The sequence below is a fragment of the Ursus maritimus genome (genome assembly GCF_017311325.1).
Source record: "Ursus maritimus isolate PB19 chromosome X unlocalized genomic scaffold, ASM1731132v1 scaffold_X1, whole genome shotgun sequence".
Lineage (NCBI taxonomy): Eukaryota > Metazoa > Chordata > Mammalia > Carnivora > Ursidae > Ursus > Ursus maritimus.
The window spans coordinates 82,923,646-82,945,990 of NW_024423319.1; the positions used below are offsets into that span (position 1 = coordinate 82,923,646).

The 22,345-nt window shown below is 53.4% G+C and overlaps 1 protein-coding gene and 2 long non-coding RNA genes across 4 annotated transcripts; 2 read left to right on the forward strand and 1 right to left on the reverse strand.

The window, feature by feature from the left end:
- The first annotated feature begins 3,615 nt into the window (after positions 1 to 3,615).
- LOC121103114 lies at positions 3,616 to 16,181 on the forward strand. Of its 2 annotated transcripts, XR_005835284.1 has the most exons (5): positions 3,616 to 3,774; positions 3,911 to 4,031; positions 15,051 to 15,475; positions 15,698 to 15,821; positions 15,945 to 16,181. It is a non-coding gene; the product is annotated as an uncharacterized LOC121103114 (long non-coding RNA). The 2 variants fall into 2 exon arrangements; XR_005835285.1 differs by lacking the exon at positions 3,911 to 4,031 and having other exon boundaries at positions 3,632 to 3,774.
- On the reverse strand, positions 7,301 to 20,524 carry SUV39H1 (suppressor of variegation 3-9 homolog 1). Its single transcript, XM_040632033.1, has 6 exons — positions 20,320 to 20,524; positions 18,106 to 18,251; positions 16,204 to 16,866; positions 9,815 to 9,961; positions 9,603 to 9,732; positions 7,301 to 8,884 (listed from the first exon to the last, which is right to left on the reverse strand). The coding sequence occupies exons 1-6, from the start codon at positions 20,336 to 20,338 to the stop codon at positions 8,751 to 8,753; spliced, it is 1,239 nt and encodes a 412-aa protein (XP_040487967.1). The 5' UTR covers positions 20,339 to 20,524; the 3' UTR covers positions 7,301 to 8,750.
- Positions 17,501 to 18,625, forward strand: LOC121103115. The gene is made up of 2 exons (XR_005835287.1): positions 17,501 to 17,705; positions 17,821 to 18,625. It is a non-coding gene; the product is annotated as an uncharacterized LOC121103115 (long non-coding RNA).
- Positions 20,525 to 22,345: the final 1,821 nt, after the last annotated feature.

Here is a 22,345-nt window from a genome sequence, read left to right on the forward strand (position 1 = left end):
TTCTTTCTTTCTTTCTTTCTTTCTTTCTTTCTTTCTTTCGGCTCCAGCCCAGTCACATGCTCTACTGACTGAGCCAGCCAGGCATGCCCTGTAACCTTCTTCTCTTTAAAAAAAAAGGGGGGGCAGGGGGGGAGAAAGGCCTGCAGTGTCCCGGGCTGTGAGGTCTCCACACATACAAGGATGTGAACACCTCTGTTTATGAGTGTGTGTCTGATGGTGGGAGGTCTCTGATCCATGTGCGGGTGTATCAACCAGGGTGTGAGGTTTCTGATATCTGTAATAGCCTGTGTCCCAGAATCTGTGGGCCCAGCCATTTTGGGGTGTATGGTCCTAGGAGAGGAGAAGCTGAGTTTGCAGACAGTGCCCAGGATGTGAATTCTCTGAACTGTTGAGGTGGGTGCGTTCATGGGGTAAGAATTCCGAGTTCTTCGTCGTGTATTTCCTTTTGCTTGAAAATACCTGGTCTGTTTCTGGGATTTATGTCCTAGCACGTGAGACTTCCAGATCCATGTGTTTGTCCCTTCTTGTGGTGTGAAGCCACTGGTATGTTCGCTGGTGACCGAAGCAGGAATGAAGCAGGGTATCTATCCCACGACGGAAATTCCCTCATCTGTTTGTGGGTATTTGTCTGATAACGTGAAGTGTTTGATCTTTTCACTGGTGAATGAACAAGGGTATGAGGTTTCTGGTGTTTTCAGCCAGGTGAGTTCTTTGATCTGTCTCTGGGTGCGTGACCCAGGATGTGAGATCTGTGATGTTTTGTGAATGTGCATCCCAGAGTGTTAGGTCTCTGAGCTGTTTGTGGGTGTTATATTCCAGGTCGTCAGATGTCTGATGTCTTATGGGGACAGTTGCGAGCGTTTCTGATTTGTTTGTGGGTATATACGCCACGAAGTGAAATTCTCATCTCTTAAGGTCTGTACATCCAGGGTCTGAGATTTCTGAGCTCATCCTGGTGTATGTTTCCAATATGAGACCTCTGATCGGCGGTGCGTACGTGCCTCACGTTGCCAGCTCTGATGTTTCTAGGAGTGTTTCTGTGTCTGTGACGACTTTCACCTCTTAATGGGAGGATCTCTATTTGTGGGCCTGTATCCCAGGATCTGAGCTCTCTGATCTCCTCGAGACGGTATGCCCCAAGATTTCAGGTGTCCAAATTTATCTGGATGCATTTGCCAGCGTGTGAGGTCTGTAACCTGTTCGTTGCTTCATGTTGCAGGATTGAAGGTGTCTGGTGTTGGGTTTATTTCTCAGATTGGGTCTTTGATCCAATGGTGCGTGTATGTCACATTTTGGGAGTGTGTCGTCTCCGTGGGTGTGTTGGTAAAGGGCATGAGGTCTGTTCTCTTTGAGTTTCTGTGTCCCAGTTTGTGAGGTCCCTGATTGTGTGTGTGTGTGAGAGAGAGAGAGAGAGAGAGAGAGAGGGAGAGGGAGAGAGAGAGAGACTATGGGCTGCTTTTCTGCTCTTTTGGTGTGTATGTCTCAGAGTTAGAGGTCCGGTCTGTTTAGGGGGTCCTAGAATGTGGGTCCCTGATCTTTGTGTAGGTATATATCCCAGCATATCAGGTTCCTGTTCTCTTTGGGTGTGTATGTCCCAGAGAGTGGGGCCTCTTCTATCTTTGTAGGTTTAATTCCCAGAGCGTGAGGACTCTGAGTGTACATCTGAATGTCTCAGACCGTAGCTCTCTCAGAGTCTGCGTGGATGCCCCAAGGTGGCAGGTCTCTGATCTCTCTGGAGGTGTGGAACTCCAGATGTGCGGTCTTCAAGCACTTCACGTACCTGTGTCCCAGGAGGTGAGCTTTCTCTTTGTGCATGTGTGTTCCATCTTGTCAAATAATGGATTGCCAAATACGTGCTCACCCCATTCCTGGGCCTTATTAATATGTTGTCTTACCTAGAGAAAGGGACCTTACAGATATGTATTAAGTAAGCACCGTGAGATGGAGTGGTTATCTTGGATTCCTGGGGAGGACCCATTCGAATCACAAGGGTCTCTATGTGAGGGAGGTAGGACCTTTAGGAATCACAGAAAACTAAGTGACATTGAGACAGGGGGCCACGGGATGATGGAAGTCGTCACAGAAAGCAATGTGATGGCCAAAGCAGAGGTCAGAGAGAGAAAGAAAGAGATTTGAAGCTGAAACAGTGAATCCTCTGATCTCTCTGTGGGTTATACCGCAAGATGTCACATCTACCATCTGGTGTATCTTCTGGGTGCGTTTTTCAGCGTGTGGAGTGTCTGACTTGATTGTGGATTTGAAGTCTCTGGCCTTTTTGTTTTGTATGCTCCAGAATGTGGGCTCTCTGAGCTGTGTGTCCACGGGTGTTACTGGATTGGAGGTCTCTGACCTGTGTGTGGCTGTCTACCCAGGATTTCGGGTCACCGACATGTTTCTGAGCGTGTGTCTCAGGATCTGTATTCTCTTTGCGGGGAGAGGCCCGGATACGAGGTCTCTGATTTGTTCGTTGTGTGTGTTCCAGGATGCGAGGTTTGTGAATGGCCTGGGGGTGCGTTTTGCAGGACTTTATGTCCGTGAACTCTTCGAGGGTGTGTGTCCTAGGATGTGAGGTTTCTGATCGGTTTCTGTGTCTGTTTCCCAGCATGTGAGGTCTGTGAGCATTTTGTCACTCTGTGTCCCAGGATGTGACATCTCTGATCTCTTTATGTGTGTTGTCAAACATTTAAGGTCCCTAATCTTTTTGTGGATGCATCCGCCAGGATATTTTAGTGTATTTCCTGGAACGTGCCTCTCTCTGCCCTTTTTCTGTGCATGTCCCAGTGGGCAGTGTCTGATCTCTCTGTGGGCGCACATCCCATGGCATGTGCTCTCTGATGTTTTGCAGGTGCATCTTAGGATATGATACCTCTCTTAGGACTGTGGGTATATGTCCTAAGACGTGAGTTCTCTGACCACTTTTTGGATTTATGTTGTAGGATAAGAGGTCTTTCATCTAGTTCTCTGTGTATTACCTGTCTGCGGGTATCTGTCCAAGGGCGTGACATCCCTGAGGGTCCATGCCCCAGGGTGTCCCATGTGTTTGTGGGTGCACATCAAGACAGGAGTCGTCTGATCCCTTTGTGGTTGTGCGTCCCAGGATGCGAGGGTCTGTTCTTGGTACGTGTGTCACCAGTGTGTGGTCTCTGATCTGTTCGTGGCTCTGTGTCTTGGGTCACCACGTTTTGCCTTTGCTTTGTCTCAGCATGTAAGGTCTCTGAGGCGTTCGTTTATGTCCCGGGTTTGAGTCTCTGGTCTCTCTGTGGGTGTAGGTCCCAATATGTGAAGTCGCTGATCCATTCTTCGGTTTATTTCCCAGGATATGAGTGCTCAGAAATGTTTGTGGGTATGTGTCCTGGCCTGTGAGGTATCTGACATTTTTATGTGCGTATGTCTCAAGGGATTGAGGTCTCCGCTCTGTTTGTGGGTATACGTCCCTGGATGTTATTTCTCTGAAATACTCATGGGTGTCTATCTCCGCTCGTGTGGCTTTTGATCTTTTTGTGAGTATGTCACAGGATGTGAGGTCTGTTCATTAGGGGCGTGTATTTCCTAGAATTTAAATTCTCTGAGTCGTTTTGTGTGTACGTCCGGGATGGGAGGTCCCTGATCTGTTTGGGTGTATACGTCCCACGATTTGAGGTCTCTGATTTCTTTGATGCTCTGCAGCCAGTAAATTCTCTGAATTATATTTTGAGGTCTACACTCTAAGTCTCAGGAGGATTTCTGAATCCTAGATCCGAGGGTTCTGAACTTTTTCTGGTCTACATTGCAGGGGTGAGTTCACGGAGCTGTTTGGGAGGCTGTGTCTGCACTGTATGATCTCTGAGCTGTTTGGCCCTGTGTTCAGAATACTGGTCCCTGAGCTCTTTGGGTCTGAGAGTTTCTTGACATATTTGGGGGATATTTTCAGGTGCAGAGTCTCTTCCTTTCGGGAGGTCTCCGTCCCAGAGTGTAATACACCAGACTCACCAGGGATTTGCTCCAGGACCATGGTCTCTGAGCTTTACAGGCAGGAGGCGGGTGCCCAGCTGGTGAGTTTTCTGAGCTGTTTGGAGGTCTTCATTCCGTGTGTGAAATCTCTCAACTCTGTGATGGTCTGTGCAGAGTATGCCATCTCTGAACTACTTAGATGTCTCTCCTCTCGGGTAGGAGGTGGTGGGGCTGTTTGGGGTCTGTGACCCTCATATGAGAACTCAGGTGTGTTTGAGTATCTGTGCTCCCCCCTCCTGTTTTGAGCCCATGTCCCAGCGAATGAGTTCTATGATGTGGGCTTTGTCCTCGGGTGTGATTGATTTATCGGGGCAGTTTCAGGATCTGTTTCGAGTTTACGGTCTTTCTCCTGATGTCTTTATACTTTTGGGGGCCTCTGAGGTGCCTTACCCTCTGTGACCGAGAGTGTGAGCTCTCTGACCTCTGTCTCCCTTGGTGTTGAGATTCCTAACTGTTGGGGTCTGTTTCCACGGGTGAGGTAGCTCCTGTTGGGAGAGTCTCACTCCTAGGGTATGAGGTCTCTGACTTATTAGGGGTCTGTTTCCAAGGATGGAGGTCTCTGAGCAGTTTGGGGTACTGTTACTAATGACATCTCTTGGGTCTTTGTCCAGGCTGTTAGGTTTCTGAGCTGGGGGCGGGGGTGCGTTTGTGTCCTAGGGTGTAAGGTTTGTTAACTCTGAGCATTTTGGCCTGGTATGTCTGATATGCGAGGTCTCTGGCCTATTTGTGTATTAACCTCTGCTTTCGAGAGGTTAATAAACTCTTTGAGGGTTTCTGTCCCATAATGGGAGGCGCTGAGCTGTGTGGGCGTGTGTCACCAGGGTGTGCTGTCTCTGAGCTCTTTGTGGGTCTGTCTCTTGGGTTAGAAGTTCTCTGGGTCATTTGAAAGCCTGTGTCCACAACGTGAGATCCCTAAGCTGTTGTGGGTCTGTGTCCCAGTTACTGGGCCTCTCCTCTGTTTTGTGGCAGACTTTGAACAGAAGGTGAGGTTTCTAGGCTCTTTGGTGATCTGTGTCCATGAGTGTCAGGTGTCCGAAATCTTTCTGGATAGGAGTACAAAGTGAGAGTTCCATAAATGGTTTAGGGATCTGAGTTCAGGGTGTGATATTTCTGAATCATTTGGAGGTCTGTGGAGAGTGAAGATTCTGAGCTGTTCGGGGATGTGAGCCTAGGACACGAGGTTTCTAAGCTGTTTGGGGTCTGCGTCCAGGATGTGTGATCTGAGTTATTTGTGGTCTGTATTACAGAGTGCCGTCTCTGAGCTATGTAGAGGATTTGTGTCCAGATTTGCAGGTCTCTGAGCTCTTCTGTGAACCAGAGTGGAAAGCCTCTGAGCTGTTTGGGGATCTGTCTCAGTGTATGAAGGCTCTGAGCTATTTGGGGGAAATCTGTGTCCGGGACGTGACATCTCTGAGCAGGGACCTGTGTCAAGGGTGCGAGATGTCTGAGCTGGTTTAAGGCCTGTGTTCCAGCGTATGTGATTTCGGAGCTCTCCAGGATCGTGTTCGAGGCATGAGGTCTCCGAGTTGGTCTGGTGGTCTGAGAAGAGGGTGTGAAGTCTCTGAACTGTCTGTCCATCTTTATCCCAGTTTGTAAGTTCTCTGAGAAATTGGTGGGTCTTTATCCCTGGTTGTGAAGCTTTGTGGGGGTCTGTAATCAGATTTTCAGGTCTCTGAGGTCTTTGGGTGCGTGAGTTACAAAGTGGGAGGTCTCTGAAGTTTGGTAGTCTTTCCTAGGCTGTCCTGACCTGACCCTGAACTATTTAGGGGTCTGTGTCAGAAGGTGTGGGGTCACTGGGCTGTACATAGACTGGTTTCGCAGGCTTGGAATTCTCTGAACAGGGTCTGTTTCTGGACTGTGAGATCTCTATGCTTTTTGGGGTCTGCGCCTAAGACCTGAGTCTCTGAGTTGTTTGTGGCACTCTGTCGTAGGAAGAGGTCTCTGGGATGTTTAGTGCTCTACTTTCCAGGGTGTCTCTGGGCAGCCTGGGGGTCTGTGTCCAAGGTATGAAGATTCAGAATCATTTAGGGAGCTGTGCTCTGAGTGTGTCTCATTTGGGCAGTCTGTGTCCGGGGTGTCACATCTCCATTTTGGGGGGTCTGCCCCAGGATATGAGGTCTCCAAACGGTTTGGGAGTTGACAGTCAGGGTGTGAAGGCTCCGAATAGCTTGGGTAGCAGTATCCCAGGTTGTGAGATGTTTGTGTACCTCTAACCCAGGAAGCTCATTCTCTGATGTGGTTTGGGCTCTGAATCCCAGCGTATGAGGGGACTTTCGAGGTCTTGAAGCTCTTGGGGAGTCCGTCCCATAGTTCCAGTGCAGCCTCTGAGTTAATTGGGGTCTGCGTCCAGGTGCAAGGTCTCAGAGCTGCTCAGAGATAGGTATCCCAGGAAGTGAGGTCTCAGAGGTCTAGGGTCAATAACCGGGTATCATGAGGTCTATGAGCTGTTTGGAAGCCTGTGTCCTAGGTGCCCTGTGATGTCTCTGAGCCACTTAGGATTTTGTCACCTGTGTGTGAGGTCTTCAAAATAGGTATCTGTGTCACTGCACATGACATCTCTTGAACAGAGCAAAGGACACTGGCTCACACTCCAACTCTGGGGCGATGAAAACAAGTTTATTGGAAATGTTATCTCTGGTCTCTGCTTTCTACCCTGGCACACACATACACTCAATAAATCTCTGCAGAAAAAGCTTCCCCCAATATGCAGAGACTTTTCTCTTTGCAGTAGATAGGTTTTGGGTTCAAAGCCTCTAAGAGCAGGGAGGGTCCAGCTCGAATCGTATCGTATTTCTATATTTCTACTGTATTTCTCTTATTTTTGCTAATGACAAGTGACAATGGTTTGTTCATTTAGACAGCAATAGATTTAGTTTCTTTTTTTTAAGATTTATTTATTTGAGAGAGAGAGAGAGGGAGTGCACGCCAGTGAGCAGCAGGGAGGGGCAGAGGGAGAGAAAACCTCAAGTGGACTCTGCACTGAACACAGAGCCCGACACAGGGCTCCATCTCGCAACCCCAAGATCATGACCTGAGTTGAAACCAAGAGTCAGACGCTCGGCCGACTGCGCCACCCAGGTGCCCCAGATTTAGTTTGCTTTTTCGGTGCAGTTTAAAAGTTCAGTTCAAAAAGCAAGCTTCTTTTAGGTCACGATGTATGATGATGGTGCAAGTGGTTCCTTGTGGGGAGCGTTACGGCAGATGGCTGCGGTCTGAGGGAAAATGTTCCTGGGCACCCCAGCGCCCACCCTCTCGTGCCCCCAACCCCCACCTTCCCAAGGTCTGCAATCCCCACACCTTGGTTTGTTCAGTCATTGATTTGTTTTATTGATGCCCACCCCAGGCGAGGTAGGGCCAAGGGATATACAAGAGGAGAATCAGATTCAGTCCATGCCTGAAGGTCAGTCTGGGGGCAGGGAGCACGGACACAAACAATCACACAGACACACACACAGATCTGGCATCTGGTGGCAGGGCACACAGTCTCACGTAGGGGCACTCTGAGCACAGGTAGTCAGGGAAGGCTTCCTAGAGAAGACCTCATTGGGGAAGCAAGGGGCAAGGCAGCCATCAGAGCCTTTGCCTTGTGTCTATTTGTGGGCAGGTCACTTTTGAGACCAGTGGACCCAAGGTGAGTGCAGAGGGCTTGGGGGCTGGGGCTGGCAGGCGGCAGAGGCTTCCCTCTCACCTTACCACACCCTCACAGGTAAACCAGGCCTGCACCCCTGCCATTCTTCGCCTCTACTTGGCCTTCTGCCACATGTGCCCTTTCCTGGGGTCCACCTCCGTAGTTTTCAAGGCTTCCCTGAGACAATCCACGTGGATCAGGTGCTCTGCCCAGTGCCTGGCACCTCATCAACACCCCCATCAATGCACATTTTTGTCCTAAGTGCTATCTACAGCCTAGCTAGGGCTTGGTGCCAGCTCTAAGAAGTCCCAGCAGTCGTCACGCCCCAGGTCAGGGCTCCCAGCACCCTCCACTCTCTCAAGAGCCCTGGGCGCCTTTCTATATGCGCTCCCAGAGGCAGACTTCAGACCCAGCCCACTTAAGGGCTGGCAAAGTCCGGACTGCCTTGCTCACTGGTCAGTGGGCCATGAGCACCCACTCCTCTTCCAGTGGCATAGGAGTGTCCACTTCTCAGATGTGCAACCCTGAAAAAGAGACCCTAAGGCTCTTAGGCCCAACACTAGCTGGCACAGGAGCAGGAGCAGAAACCAGCCGCAGCCCCAGCCCTGGAGATCCCCTTTCTTTCACTTGCACAAAGTTTCTGTGGTAGGGGAAACAAGAGAGCCGGGAACTCGGGGCTCTGATGTCAGCCTGCCCTGAGGCTGCTTCCCCACACCCTTGGGGCAGTAGGGAGAGGGCCTGCAACAGACCCCTCAAGCTCCAGGCAGAAGCAGGTGCAAAAATAAACATCCTTCCATTCTGGGGCCAGGCTGGGGCTCACCCCTTGGACCTCCTTGATAGGCCATGAATCTCAACCGCAGAAAGTCCTGGTGTTGAAAAATTACTTCTGAAGGTGGGTGGGGGTAAGTGCAACCCACAGATGGGGCTGGGACGGGGAAAGGGGACTCCTAGAGTCAGTCAGTCCTCACCGCAACCCCACATCCCCAAGCAAGGGGCAGGTGGGGGCAGGTGGGGGCAGGCAGAGGCAGGTAGGAGGCCCTGGCAGTCATTCCTTAACAGGAGGGCAGCGGTGGGTGGGTGGGGCGGGCGGCTTTAGGCCCCCACTGGCAGTCTGGCCTCAGACTTCAAAGGGCTAGAAGAGGTATTTGCGGCAGGATTCAGTCCCACACTTGCATTCAATACGGACCCGCTTCTTGGGGGAGCCGGGGAGCCCGGCCAGGCCAAAGTTGGAGTCCATGCGGGTGCTCTCCATGTCCACGGGGTCCACTGTGGAGTCACAGCCAGGGAGGGCGGGGGGGGGAGGGGACTTGTTAGAAGGCCAAGGTGAAGTGTCCCGCTGCCCTTTTCACCACGAGACCCAGGAATCTTGGGTGCTAGGAGCACATCTGGGATTTGGGTCAGGAGGGGGTTGTAGGGTTGGTGGTTTGGGGATAGGGCCAGGGCTCAGCACTGGAGGGGTGTTCAGGAGTTGGGAAGATGGCCAGGGGTTGGGAGGGAGGCAGGGGGCTGTCAGGGGAAGGGCCAAGTCAGACAGAAGTCAGGAATGGTCACCTACACATCCAGAGGGGCACCTGAACTCTCCTGTCAAAGATTCCCCGCACTTAAGTGTCTCAGAGGTGGCTAGTTTGTCAAGAAGAGGATTGGCTGGAGGCCACAGGAGTGTCCGGACGCTTGGAATGAGCCAGGCCAGGGGGTTAGGAGTGGGGAGGGTTGGGAGGACTGGGGAAATTCAGATGAGTCAGGAGGGGTGTCTTAACTCTTAAGCCAAACATCCTCCCCAGGAGTCTTGGGAGAAGTCTGTATGAGTATCTCAGGGCCGGGGCCCAGGGGTTGGAAGTGAGGGGACCCCCAAGAGGTAGGCAGAGGTCCAGGAGTCCCGATGGGACACTAGGAGTCAGGAAGAGCATCTTAAAGCTCCTCAGGGAGGGGTCCTTGTGTCCCATGTCACTGTGTGCCCCTGCCCCCAGTCCCTTGCCACCCCCACCTTGCATGTTGTAATCAAAGGTGAGCTCCTCGCCTGCCCGGATGGTTCTTGTGGCAAAGAAAGCGATGCGGGGCAGTCGCTCATCAAGGTTGTCTATGAAGACGTTGTACACCTGGAGGTTGGGGTCACACTAGGCGAAAAAGAACAGCAGGTGGGTGAGGAGGGGCCCCAGCCTGCTCCTCCCGACCCCCGCCCGCCTGCGGGGTACCCACACTGTGGTTGACAAAGTGGGAGATGTTGCCGTAATAGGCGGCATCCACGGTGTACACGTCCTCCACGTAGTCCAGGTCGAAGAGGTAGGTGGCGCCCTGGCGGTCGTAGATCTGGCCCCGCCGCTCCGCCTCCTCTGAGGTAATGATCTGGGGAAAGGGCCGAGGGGCAGGGGAGAATGGCCAAGGAGGCTCAGGACCACCAGCATAGCTCCTGACCCCCCCACCTGAGCCCCCCTGGGCCGGAAGAACAAACGAGCAGAGCTGTGGCCGGCTCAGCGGGGCTAGCAGGTATGGACATGTGGGGGCCGCAATGCAGAGGGTCTGTCAGCGCCCTGAGAGGGGGGCTGGGCCGCAGCTGCCCGCCACCCATCCCCCCTCAGGCCTCTAGATGGCATGGTGTCTCGCAATGGTGCCCAGAGGCTGGCCACAAGGTCCAGCAGTGAGAGAGAAAGAGACCCGCAGGGAGACACGGTGAGGAGATCAAGGGCAAGAAAAGGAGCCAGGGCTCACAGAGAGCGGTGGCTGTTTGGGGGAGAAAGGGAGAGGCTGCAAGAGAGCCCGAGGTGCTGCGGGACCCCAGCACAAGAGAAGGCGCCAGCGCTGGGCTGCGCGCCAGGCAGTGAGGAGGACCCGGAGAGGAGAAAGCAGCCTGGACCCGTGGGAAAGGGAGATGGAAGGAAGGGGAGACAGACTCAGGCAAGTGAGCTGGAGGCAGAGACTTAGAAACTGACAGAATCGTTAATATGAAAGACCCTGGTCCAGAGAGATCAAGACCCTTGCTGAGAGTCTGGGATGGCAAGAACAAAGCAAAGGCCAAAATCTCAGACAGAAGATGAAAGAAAGGCGGCAAGAGCACGGGGGAGAGCTCTCCCTCAGCCCTGATGCCTCACGGTGCCAGCAACTGGGATCTAAGACAGCAGCAGGCACTTCCTCTCCCCAGCTGGGTCCCTGGCTGTCCCAGAAAGCCCCTGCCTCTCTGCCCCTCATGTGCCCTCTTCCCCCTGGGCCAACCACCACAGACTTCTGGTAATCCCCCAGCAGAGCCAACTATGCCCGACTCTGGGGGAGGGTCCCATGGGACCCAAGACTGCCCCCTCCTCAGCCTAGGGTGCCTCCAGACCAGGGCAGATCTCCTTCTCCACTCCTGGGCTTCCTGCTACCCTGGCCCACCCCTCGGAGGCAAGTGCCTGCACAGTGCAAAGCAGAAATGCCAAAGTACCCCTTGTTTTCACTCTGCTGCCTAGCCCAGTGACCTATCCTCTGTCCCGCGGTGGTCCTAGAGGCGACTCCCACACTCTCTCCCCCCCACACCCCTTCTTCCCTCTCCTTTCATCAGAGACCTGCTGGCCACCACCACCCCTGCCACACCACGCAAACCCCGACCAGCCCTGGCTTCCTTCCTCCCTCACCCTCATGCCAGCCACGACCACCCTCCATTTCCTCTACCAGGATGGCCAAGTCCTCACGGTCTCCTCCCTGCCTCTTACACCAGCACCTCCAGCCTCCGCTCCCGGCCAAATCCACATCAGCACCTTGAGAAGACCAAGGTCTACCCCTCGGACCACAGGGCTCACTGCCCCGCACTCTGGCTCCCTTCCGAGAAATCTGGCTCACCCACACTCCAAATTCATGTTTGTTTGTTCACTGGTTTATTTAGCAAATTTTTAGGAGGCCTACCCTGTGCCTGGTGCCCGCACTCACGGGCCCGTGTCTGCAGGGGGAGACACAGGGGACCAGGCAGGGGGCCGCTCTGCAGTCCCAGGTGGGTCAGGGGAGACAAGAGGAACCAGGCTTGGTCCTGACCCTCTGGGGTCACAGTCCAGTGACAGAGAGATGGACTCAGATACCCGCAGTGCAAGATGCTGATCAGAAAACCCAGTGCTGGGGCACCTGGGTGGCACAGTGGTTAAGCGTCTGCCTTCGGCTCAGGGCGTGATCCCGGCGTTATGGGATCGAGCCCCACATCAGGCTCTTCCGCTATGAGCCTGCTTCTTCCTCTCCCACTCCCCCTGCTTGTGTTCCCTCTCTCGCTGGCTGTCTCTCTGTCTGTCGAATAAATAAATAAAATCTTAAAAAAAAAAAAGAAAAAGAAAAAGAAAACCCAGTGCTTAGAGTTCCAGGGGCAGCAAAAAAGCAACACACCACCTAAAGCAAGCTCCGGGTCACAAAAGGGCCTTGCCACCAGGCTAAAGAGTGGGGACTCTCTCCTGAGGGACACAACAGGAGCCACAGAAGTGTTCTGAGGAGGAGGACATCAAGGTCAGTCTCCTGCCACCTCCCGAGAACACACGCTCCTTGTGGCGTCCGCATAGCAGACCTCCCTTCTCTGCAGCCTTCCTGAACCTGCCGATCCCCAGTGGGATCCCCAGTGGCCGTGAGGAGGCTGCTCGCTCCCTGAAGTTCTCGGAAGGCCTGGGCCCAAAGGGCGGCCTCCGCTGGCCGGCGAGCATGCCTGGTGGTGTCTGAGCCAGCATGCTCTTTCCACATCCTCCCTGCTCTCCAGCTTCCCGCCTGTCCCGCCTCTACCTGCTCCCCAAGTCACGAAGAGTGAGTCATGCGGTGAGCCCTCCAGGGCACAAACCGTTCCTTCTCCCACCTTCTTTCCAGCCCCACTCTGTAAGGGCGGGTCTACCCTGAAAATTTGGGAACAGAGTAGGCCACGTCCCTGCTCCCCAGCAGCTCTCCAGAACGACCAGGGAAGACAGATGGGCTATAGGTTGGCAGCCTGGAAAGGGTGTTGACCGTGAACAGGACCCAGAAGACTCAGAGTCCAGCCGCTGCCCTGCCCCCATCTGGATATGGGATCCTGAATGTTCTCTCCTTCTGCCTATTTCCTCAGCCAAAAAAACAAAAAACAAAAAACCCTCCACCAGGTCTGGCAGCACACCAGTTTTAGACACTTGGGCCTTTTTTTACCCACTTTAGTAGCTTGGTGACTCTGAGCACGTTACTATCGGTCTCTGGGCCTCAGCTCTCCTCTGTGGAATGGGGATGACAATGACGGTAACACTGACCTGAAAGGAGCCGTTGTAAAGCACCAGCGCAATCAGGGCTGTGAAAGAGGTTTCTGTTCCTGACACTGAGCACTGTTAGGAAAGGTTATGTACCAGTCTTATCCCAGCCAAACACGCTCCCTTATTTTTATGTGCCCTTTGCCGAGAAAGGAAACACTGCTAATTAAATGATGACGCACCGTCATTTAATTAAACTAATTAAGTGAGACGCACCTTCATTTCGCTGTTGGTAAAATATGAAGCAAGCGCAGGTCTTAGAATGGATAAGCTAGGCTGGGTGAGGGTGGATATTCTGATGGAGCGTGGAAGGGTGCAAAGGAGAGGACGGGCTGCTCGCATGGAGGGACGGTTGGTGCAGAGGTTGGGAAGGCGGACGTTGTGTCCAGATTGTAGAAGGATAGCTTGGCGACCAGACAGGGGTGCATGCCCTTGATTATGTGACACTAGGGAGGGTCTGGGACAGCACCATGTAACTGAGTAAATGAATTCGCCTATAACGAAATCTACGAATATTCACCCCACGTGGGATAACTAGGCTACAAATCGACCCAGATCAGGTCTGGTTGGGTTTTCTAGCCAAATGGGTTACCAAAGACTTTGGGTTTTCTAAGCATTTTGGATTTTCTGAATTTTAGACTGTGATGGCTAACATTTATTGAAGACTTACTGTTCAAGGGCTTCTTCCGAGTGCTTCACACATCATAACTCATTTAATTCTTGTAACAAGTGAATGATGTGGGTGCTATTACCATTCCCATTCTACAGACTGGAAAACTGAGACACAAAGAAGGGTAAGTGACTGCTGCTGAGTGGTGGAGCTCGGCTCCAACCTCCTGACCATTTGGCTGTGCTGGCTCCTCACAAGGGATGCACGAAAAGGAGTTTGGCTTTGGCATTATCTGGGGGCCTGTGGTGCCATCACGAGGTCCCACAGGTCTGACAGTGTCAGAAGCGGGCCTGGAAGTCACAGAATGTGGCAGGAGGGAGGCTAAGAAATAGCTTCAGGGAAGTGTGTGTGGAGCAGGAAGAGTGGGGACAGGGGTGAGAAGCCATGAAAGCCCCAATGTTTACAGCATGCAACAGTATAGACACTAGAGAAGAACAGCCAAACAGCACCCTGACCAGGGGCCTCTGGGATACTTGGGGGCTGTGGGCTCTCCCCCCTCCACCTGTCGGGATCCTCTGTGTTATAAAGAGCTTCTCCTCGAGATTGTCAGTACAGTGAGGCTGGACACACTCCCTTCTCTAGACTCCCTCTAGAACTCGCGGGCTCCTGTGGGGGCTGGACACCTCCTTCAGACTGTCAGGGGCTCTGTAGTGTGCACACGTCCTCCTTCAGACTGGTGACACCCCTCTAGGCTGTTAACATCTCCTGCACTGTTAGTATCCCTCTGAAGTCTGGAAACCTCCCCCAGAGTGTCAGGACACTGAGGGTGTGGACACTTTCTCCAGGCTGTCAGAGTTCTCTTAGGTGTAGACCTGATCTCCTTCAGACTGTCCCGATCCCTCTGGGGTGAAGACGCTTCTTTTTCCTGTCAGGACAGTGTGGGTATGGACACTTCCTAAGGTGGACTGCCGGGTCCTGTGGAGTGTGGAGAGTTCACTCTTCCTCCAGGTCACTCTGGGACGGAGACACCTCCTCCCACAAATTGTCAGGACCCCTGCCCCAGACTGCCAGGAACCCTCTGGGGTGTGGCCACCTTCTCCTTCCTCCAGACTGGCAGGTCCTTTGATGTGTGGACATTTCTTCCACCAGACTGTCAGGATTATCTGAGTGTAGACTTCCTGTCTAGACAGTCAGGGTCCTCTGAAGCATGGACTGCTCTGCCTCTAGACTGTCTCTGCCCCCGGGGGCTAGGACTCTCTCGACGTTATGGTTCATTATCGGGAGTCTCTCCTCTATACCAATGTCATTACTACAGTGTGGACACCTTCAGGAGTGCGTCCCTTAGGCCAATTTCTGCCACTTCCCAACCACATCACAGCCCTAAGAGACTTCTAGAAATATGAACGTATTTGGGATTGTCACCATGACAACACACTCATGGATTTAAACGGTCAAGGTCCAGGGATGTTAATTGTTCCCCGATGCAGGAGATGGTCCTACATAAAAAGAACTGCTCCACCCCAAGTGCACACCACATCCTACCTTAGAACATGACACTCGCCGTTATGGACACCTGGTTACTCACACACACACACTCCTTTTGTTTCCCACCTAGGCGCATGGCTGAGTCACACTTCCCAGCCTCCCTTGCACCAAGGTAAGGTCAGTGACTCGGTTCCAGCCAGTGTGGGCAGAAGTGATGGGCACTGTGTCCAAGCCTGGCCCATGAGCAACCCCCACTTCGACCCCGACTCTCAGCCCACTTGCCAGCAGTGCTGAGCGAGGATCAGGGCAGCGCTAAGGCACAGCAAAGGCACAAGAGGAAAGGAGCCTGGGCTCCACGCCACTGTGTGGAAGGACACTACCCAGATCCCCACGCTGGACTTACACAAGAGCAAAGAGACTTCTAATGTGTGAAGCCACTAAGATCTGGGGGTTGTAAGGGATGGCGGCTAGCCTGCGGAACACAGCTGACCCTTGAACAACACAGGTTTGAACTATGCGGGCCCACTTCCATGCAGATTTGATAAATACAGTACTGTAAGTGTTATTTTCTCAACATTTTCTTTTCTCTAGCTGACTTCATTGTAAGAATATAATACAAGTAATATATAAAATATATAAAATATAAACAGTATCAATCCACTGTTTATCAGTGAGGTCAACAGGAGGCTACTAGTAGCTAAGTTTCTGGGGAGTCAAAAGTTATAGGCAGATTTAACTACATGGGGTCGGCACCCCTAACCCCCCATGTTGTTCCAGGGTCAACTGACTCCTGCAAGTCTGGAGGAAGAGGCAGCCAACGTAAGGCATGTCTCCGTCCTACTCCAGAGTGTTCGTGTTCAGATTAGCAAGGGCGCTCCTCCTGGTCACACACTGCTCGGTGGTAAGCCGAACCCTTGCGAAATGAGAAGTAGTGCTTTCCCAGGTGCCGAAACCCTACGCAGAGCACACGGCCTGTTAAAAGAAACGCTGCCTGGATTTCAGTTCCCGCTTTCGTCTTTGCCAGGTACCCTTATGAGGTCAACCCAGTCCAGAAGTATTTCGCCGTTCTTTCAACTACCAGCTTGAAATGCACGCCCCTGCCAGGATGCCCCTGTCACACTCAGGTTAACCGCCCCCCACCTTTCCCCGGACAGGAAAAGCAGGGAAGTTGCAGGCACACACTGAGGAGAGCTGGGCGCGCATGATGGGAACACACAGTGGGAAGAGCTGCCCGCGCACACACGCGCGCGCGCGCACACTCACGTCGGGTCCCGGCTCCCTACCTCTCCCACGTACTCCATGACGAAGCTGTTCTTGCGGATCTTCTCCAGCGTGCGGACGCCCCAGCCACGCCCGTCATCCGTGCGGAAGATGCAGAGGTCATAGCGGATGCCCTTCTGTACCACGCGGTTGGGGCAGTCATAGCCGCAGCGGCAGCGGGAGTTGCATTCGTAGATGGGCAGCCCGGCGCGAAGCCGCACCTGACCCTGGTCATTGTAGGCAAACTTGTGCAGGGACGCCCCGGGGCAGCAGCCTCCAGCGGGGGCCCACAGACAGTCCTGGCACTCACAGCCCACCGCCACCTGGTTGAGGGTGATGCCCTCACCCACACGGTATTCATTGATGTATACGAAAGCCCGCGGGGGGCCGTCCAGGTCCACCTCGTTCTCCACGGTGATGCGTCCCAGGTGGCTGCGCTTGGCATTGAGCTCCTGCTCCCAGCGCCGGAGCGCCCGCCTCTGCTTGGCCTTCTGTACCAGGTAGTTGGCCAAGCTTGGGTCCAGGTGCCGGGGAGGCTTTGACCGGTGGTGCCGGCGGAGCAGCTCCCTTTCTAAGTCCTTGTGGAACTGCTTGAGAATGCGCACGCACTTGAGATTCTGCCGTGGCTCCCAGGTGCTCTCTGAGTCTGGGTATCCACGCCATTTTACCAGGTAATACTCTTGTTCCTGTTGGGGGGACCAGGGGATGGGGGCACCATAAGTGGGGATACCCCGGGCCCCGCCCTTGTGTGACTTCCATCCCAAACCCGGTGGACAACAACCAAACCACTCCCGGCGCCTTTTCTGGAATGACTCCATGCGGTGGTTACAAAGCATGGGCTCTAGCCTGAGGATCCCTAGGTTCAAATCCCATGCTCCCCCTTACTACTGCCTAAATTCCAAGTTTTAATTTAACCTACTCCCTCCTGTCTTCCCTCTCATCAGCTCCCTCCTTCTACCTGTTCAGGCCCCAACTCTTGGGAGTCACAACCTTGACTTCTTTTTCTCAGTCCCCACATCCACCCTCAGCAAATCCTGTCAGCCTCACCTTCAAACTACGTCCAGAATCCAACCACTTCAAACCATCATCACTGACACCCCCATCACTGCTCGCCTGGATTACGGTAGCAGACCCCCTCACTGGTCTCCCCAGTTCCACCCTTGCCCCCTACAGTCTGTTCTCCACTCAGCAGGCAGAAGGATCTTTTCTTGCAGAGAGCAGCTACAGGATACAATTTAACCACACAGATTCTACAGGGAGACACACTGGATACAAATGCTGAATCTGCAGCTCCTTGGATGCGGGGGCCTTAGGCAAGTTATTTACCTCTGCTGACACTCAGTTTCCTCATCTATAAATGAGAAAAAAAAGCTGACATTTTTCTAGCATTCTGTACGTAGCAGGTACTGTTCTACGTAACGTCTATGTTTTAGTAACTAATTTAACCCTCCCAACTCTGTATGAGCTACATACTACTAGTCATCTCCATTTTACAGATGAGGAAAATGAACCACAGAGAATGTGGGTAAGTATCCCAGGGCTACAGGGCCAAAATTTGAACCCAACCATACTGGCTCCAGTCTGTTCTCTTTATCCTGCTGTTGCCTCCTCTGGCAATGGTAACAGTTCCCATTTCACAGTGCTGCAGGGGGGATTAAACGAGTTTCTGAGAGGAAGTGCCCAGCACACTGAAAATGCTCAATAATTGCTAGCTATCATTGGCTCCCTTCCTGGGCTCAGCACCTCAATCTTTGCAACTGGTTTGTATTCCTATGGAGGTGGGAAGAGAGACTTATTTGGGGATTCATTCTGGCTCCTGCCCCCTTGAGAAAGCCACTTTGTTGGCAGTGGGGGCGGGGGCAAGGGGGTAGTAAGCCAGCTTCCTTGAGACACCCCTGCCCTGGCCACAGTCACCCCAGACTCACGCGGATTTTCTTGTAATCACACAGGTACTCCACTTCAAAGTCATAGAGATTCCTCTTGGAGATGCCGAGGGCAGGGCAGGAGAGCTTGGCCAGGCGGCACAGGTCCTGTAGCTGATTCCAAGAAGACTTGCAACACACATTGCATCCTAGAACAAGGAGACCAGAAAGAACTTACTGGGTATCCTGGTGAAGCCACGGGTCAAAGGGGACCCCAAATCCTCTCTAGGACTTCCAAAGGACTGCCTCAGAGTCCGTGAGATTTAATCCACAGGACTTCCCAATGCTGAGACCCTTCAACAACAAAAATGTACCACTTCTTCAACCCCAGTGCTCATTCCAAGGCCACCCCTGGAGCAGTAGACCTCGAAGTGGGACCTGCGGCATGGACTGTCCTAAAGGAATCTATTCCCAGAGCTTCCAACTCCCTCCACGCTATTCCTAAAACTGCCCCAAACCTGCCTTGGGTTCAGGACCTAATCATCCCTCTCCCCACTTTGCAAAATAAAGAGAACAACCCCCATCTCAGTAGGGTGCATTGCCCCAGGCGAACTGGTGGGGATGGGATTACAACCTCTAGGCACCAAACAAAGGCTTAACTGGAAAGACTGGTCTGGAATCCCTTATCTGAAACTCCTGGGGCTAGTTGTGTTTAGGAATTCAGATTTTGCGGGGGGGGGGGGGTTTTTACAAGTGTAGTTCTAGGTATGCCTCAGACACTACCTAATACCCTCAGTGTGGTCAGGGGCATTAAGCCATAATCAAACACATTAATAATTCTGCACCAAAAATCTGAATTTTTACATTAAATAGGAGAAATAAAGAGGCAAGATAGTCCCACTTTATAATCTAGTTTTGCTACTGAATGGTGCCAAACTTAAGTTTTCAGAGCTTTTTAGATTTCAGAATTAGGAATAAGAGATTGTGGAATGGTATTTGATTTCAGGAAGCTTCCTTGAATGATTAGCCTGGGTGCCTTAAACCTGAAAGGTATATTTTTTCACACTGCATTTTGGCTTTCTGTTTCATCTACATTTCTGTGAAGTGTAAAGCCCACCCAGAGGAGTAAGCTCTGAATTTGGGAACTGGCAAAACAGTATAGGTTACTGACTATTCTTTTAAACACACCTGGAATGTTTCTGGGGCTATCAGAAATTTTCAAGATGCGGATTTTTTTTTTTAAAGGCTTCTGACTCAAGGCACAATGTGCTTTAGAAGCCATTTTATCAAATCATTCCATAGAACACTTATTCCAAATGCAGTGAGTCCTCACCGTTTTTAATATTTTATACCTCCCATTACAAAAATCAAACATTTGAACTCATAATGAAATACTGTAGACGTCAACCTGAAAACGTACAAGAGCTTTGCAAAATTATTTCGTGTGCACAACCCCCCCCCTCCACTTAGGCAGGCCTAGTGGAGACTCAGCCTGTGCCCACGCTTTCCTCTCCCTATGATGCCTCTCCCTTTCAAACCCCTTAACTTGCATTTGAAACCCACTAAGTGCTCCCAACTAACCTCTCCAGCTGCTGGCTCCGCACTGACCACAGGTGGATTCCTACCCCTGAGAGGTCCCCCTCACACTGTGGAGCCCATCCTCCCCGAACCTTTTCTCCCCCACAGGAGCCCACCCTCCCCAACATACTGGAAAAGTCACCCCTCTTCCCCTGCACACGAGGGAGTCCAGCTCTCCTATTAGAGAAACCCCTTTCCCCTCTTCCCGGGGGAGTCTTCTCCACAGCAAACCCTTTCCCCATGACGCGGAAAGGAGGTACTCTCACCCTGAAGAGTCCTCTGTCCCCCCACTCTGAAAAGGAGGTCCGTCCCCTTCCCTTCCCTCCCCTTCCGGCGTCTCGCGTGGACACCAACCGGGTAACGGTCACCGGCGGCCGATTTTCCCGCGCGCGGGCGCGGCCTCCCCGACAAGACCCCGCGCGTGCGCGCGCCAACCAGTCGCGATCAGAGGCGCGCGCCCCCCTCCCGCGTCCCCACTTAGCCCCGCGCCCGCCGCGTTCCGAGGCACGCGCCCCCTCCCCTCAGCCCCGCCCAGCCCCGCGCGCCAGGCCCGGGCTCCCTGAGCCCCATCCTTTCCGCGCCAGGCTTCCGGCTCCCGGCTCCGTGGCCTCGGACGCCGGGGCCCCGAGCCCGCGACGCCACCCCTCCAGCCCACCCGGCCCGGCCAGCAGGCCCGCGCCGCTGCCGCCACTGCTTCACCTTTTAAATTTTCCGCCATCTTTCCCCACGGCTAACGACATTCGGGCCTAACCGGCCTCGCGAGAAGAGAGCTCGCGCGGGCGTGGCCGAGAACGCGCAGCCTATTGGCCGCGCGGCACCGCGAGCAGCGCCCGCGCGGACCAACCGGCGAGCCGTGACCGGACCCCTCCCCGCCACCCGGCTCGGTCCCGAAGGCGGGTGCTCGCCGGAGCTTTCCCAGAGTGCGTCTGGGCGGCGGCGGCGGCAGCGGCAACTAAGGTTGCCGGAGGCCCTGCCCGTACGCCGGTCTGTCTGTCACGCTATCAGCCAATCACGTTGTCAGCCAGCCGCACGGGGGATTCTCCGTCCTGTCAGACCCCCAATTACCACCGTCAGTCAGTCGTCACCACATTTTAACCCCAAGCAGGCCGTGACTCCCAAGATGGACTGTCGCCACGTACAGCTGCCCAGCCAGTCCCCAGACTCCAATCAGACAATGGGTCCAGCACCACAGGCAACTGTTTAGTCAGACCCCGGCCCCCATTCGCACTGTCTGCCAGTCAGCGGCAGCACCCCTTCGAGCCTCGGGCCAGCTGCGAGTCTCTGAAGGCAGACAGACGGCGCTAACAACTACGCTGCGAGCCAGCCTGTCATTCCCTCCGACTGCCCCCTTTTCACAGTCAAGCAGCCGGTCTCTCCATCTACTCGTGCTCCGGGGGTAGCTCTGAAACCCCCAGGGGAAGCCATCGCACAGCCACCGGCCATGGCCTCGGGCGGGCCGTGATTAGGTCAGGACAGGCTGTCATTGTCAGCATCTAACGTCGCCCTCTCAGGCGGACATACTATCCACTGTTAGTTGGCCAATCTTTAATTCCCTCAGGTTACTCCTCCTTCACGCCACGATCAGGCAGTTATTCCCTCAAAGCAAATAGTCACAGCGACTGAAGCCTCCACGCCACCTGACAGTGGGTCAGGGGTCTGTCACTTCTCAGGCGAGGCATGCCCACCATTGGTCAGTCCTCCAGTCAGTCTCCTCTCACCCATGGGGCCCCCTCAGGGCCGCTGTAATTCCAGCCTGGTAGGGCCATCCAGTGAGGTGGCTACACTGATATTTCAATGGGTCAGGGGCCTGTGACTCGTTCACTGCCCTTCATCGTATTGTCAATCAGCCAGGCAGCTATTCTCAGCATCTGACTGGCCACACGGTCTGTCAAGCATGCTGTGATTTGGCCAGGGTGGACAGTCGCTCACCAGATACAGTTGCCTATCAGGCAGTCGCAGATCTGTCAGCCTGAAATTCCCTCAGGGTAACCCTCCTTTATACATCATCAGACAGTGTAACATCCAGACACACTCCCTCAGGCCAGATGCGACTCCCAGCATTAGTCAGCCATTCACAACATCCCGCCACCCAGGCAGACAGCAACAGCGCGGGCCATCAGTCAGCCAGCCTGGCAGTCCCTCAGGAGGCTGCCTGTCTTCTACGCTATCAGACCAGCAGCCCCAGCCTGTCCCAGGCGGGCATAATTTAGTTAGATCCTCAGTACCTCACAGCATCAGGAAATGGCATCATCCGTTCCTCAACCCCCCCTCTCCCTGTTGGTCCATGGGTTATGTAGTCAACCAAATGATTATACAGTTTAGCAAATGGTTGTTCTGCCTGCCTGCCTGCCAGCCTAGCTGTGAACTAGTTGGGAGAAATGGCCAGTGAGTCTGAAGTTCCATCACCTCCTGCTTACCATGAATGGACCAACTAGCAGCATATGCTCCACCATGCATCCCCTTCCCTCCCTTATTCCTTCGAGAACACAGTCAGACACTGGGCCTCGCATGCTCCCAGTCTCCCTGGACAAGCAGAACCCTCTTATTCCCAGGAGTCCAGTCCAACCCATAAGAATGGCTTAAGGCATGACTGAAGCTGGAGGGGCTCATGTAGGGGTCTGTGGGTGTTGGGCAAACATCCCTTTGTCAACCTTAAAGAGAAAACTGCCAGTTATTTTACCGGCAAAAGATGGCTTTGTTCAGGAATAGCTGAGAGTTGCAATGC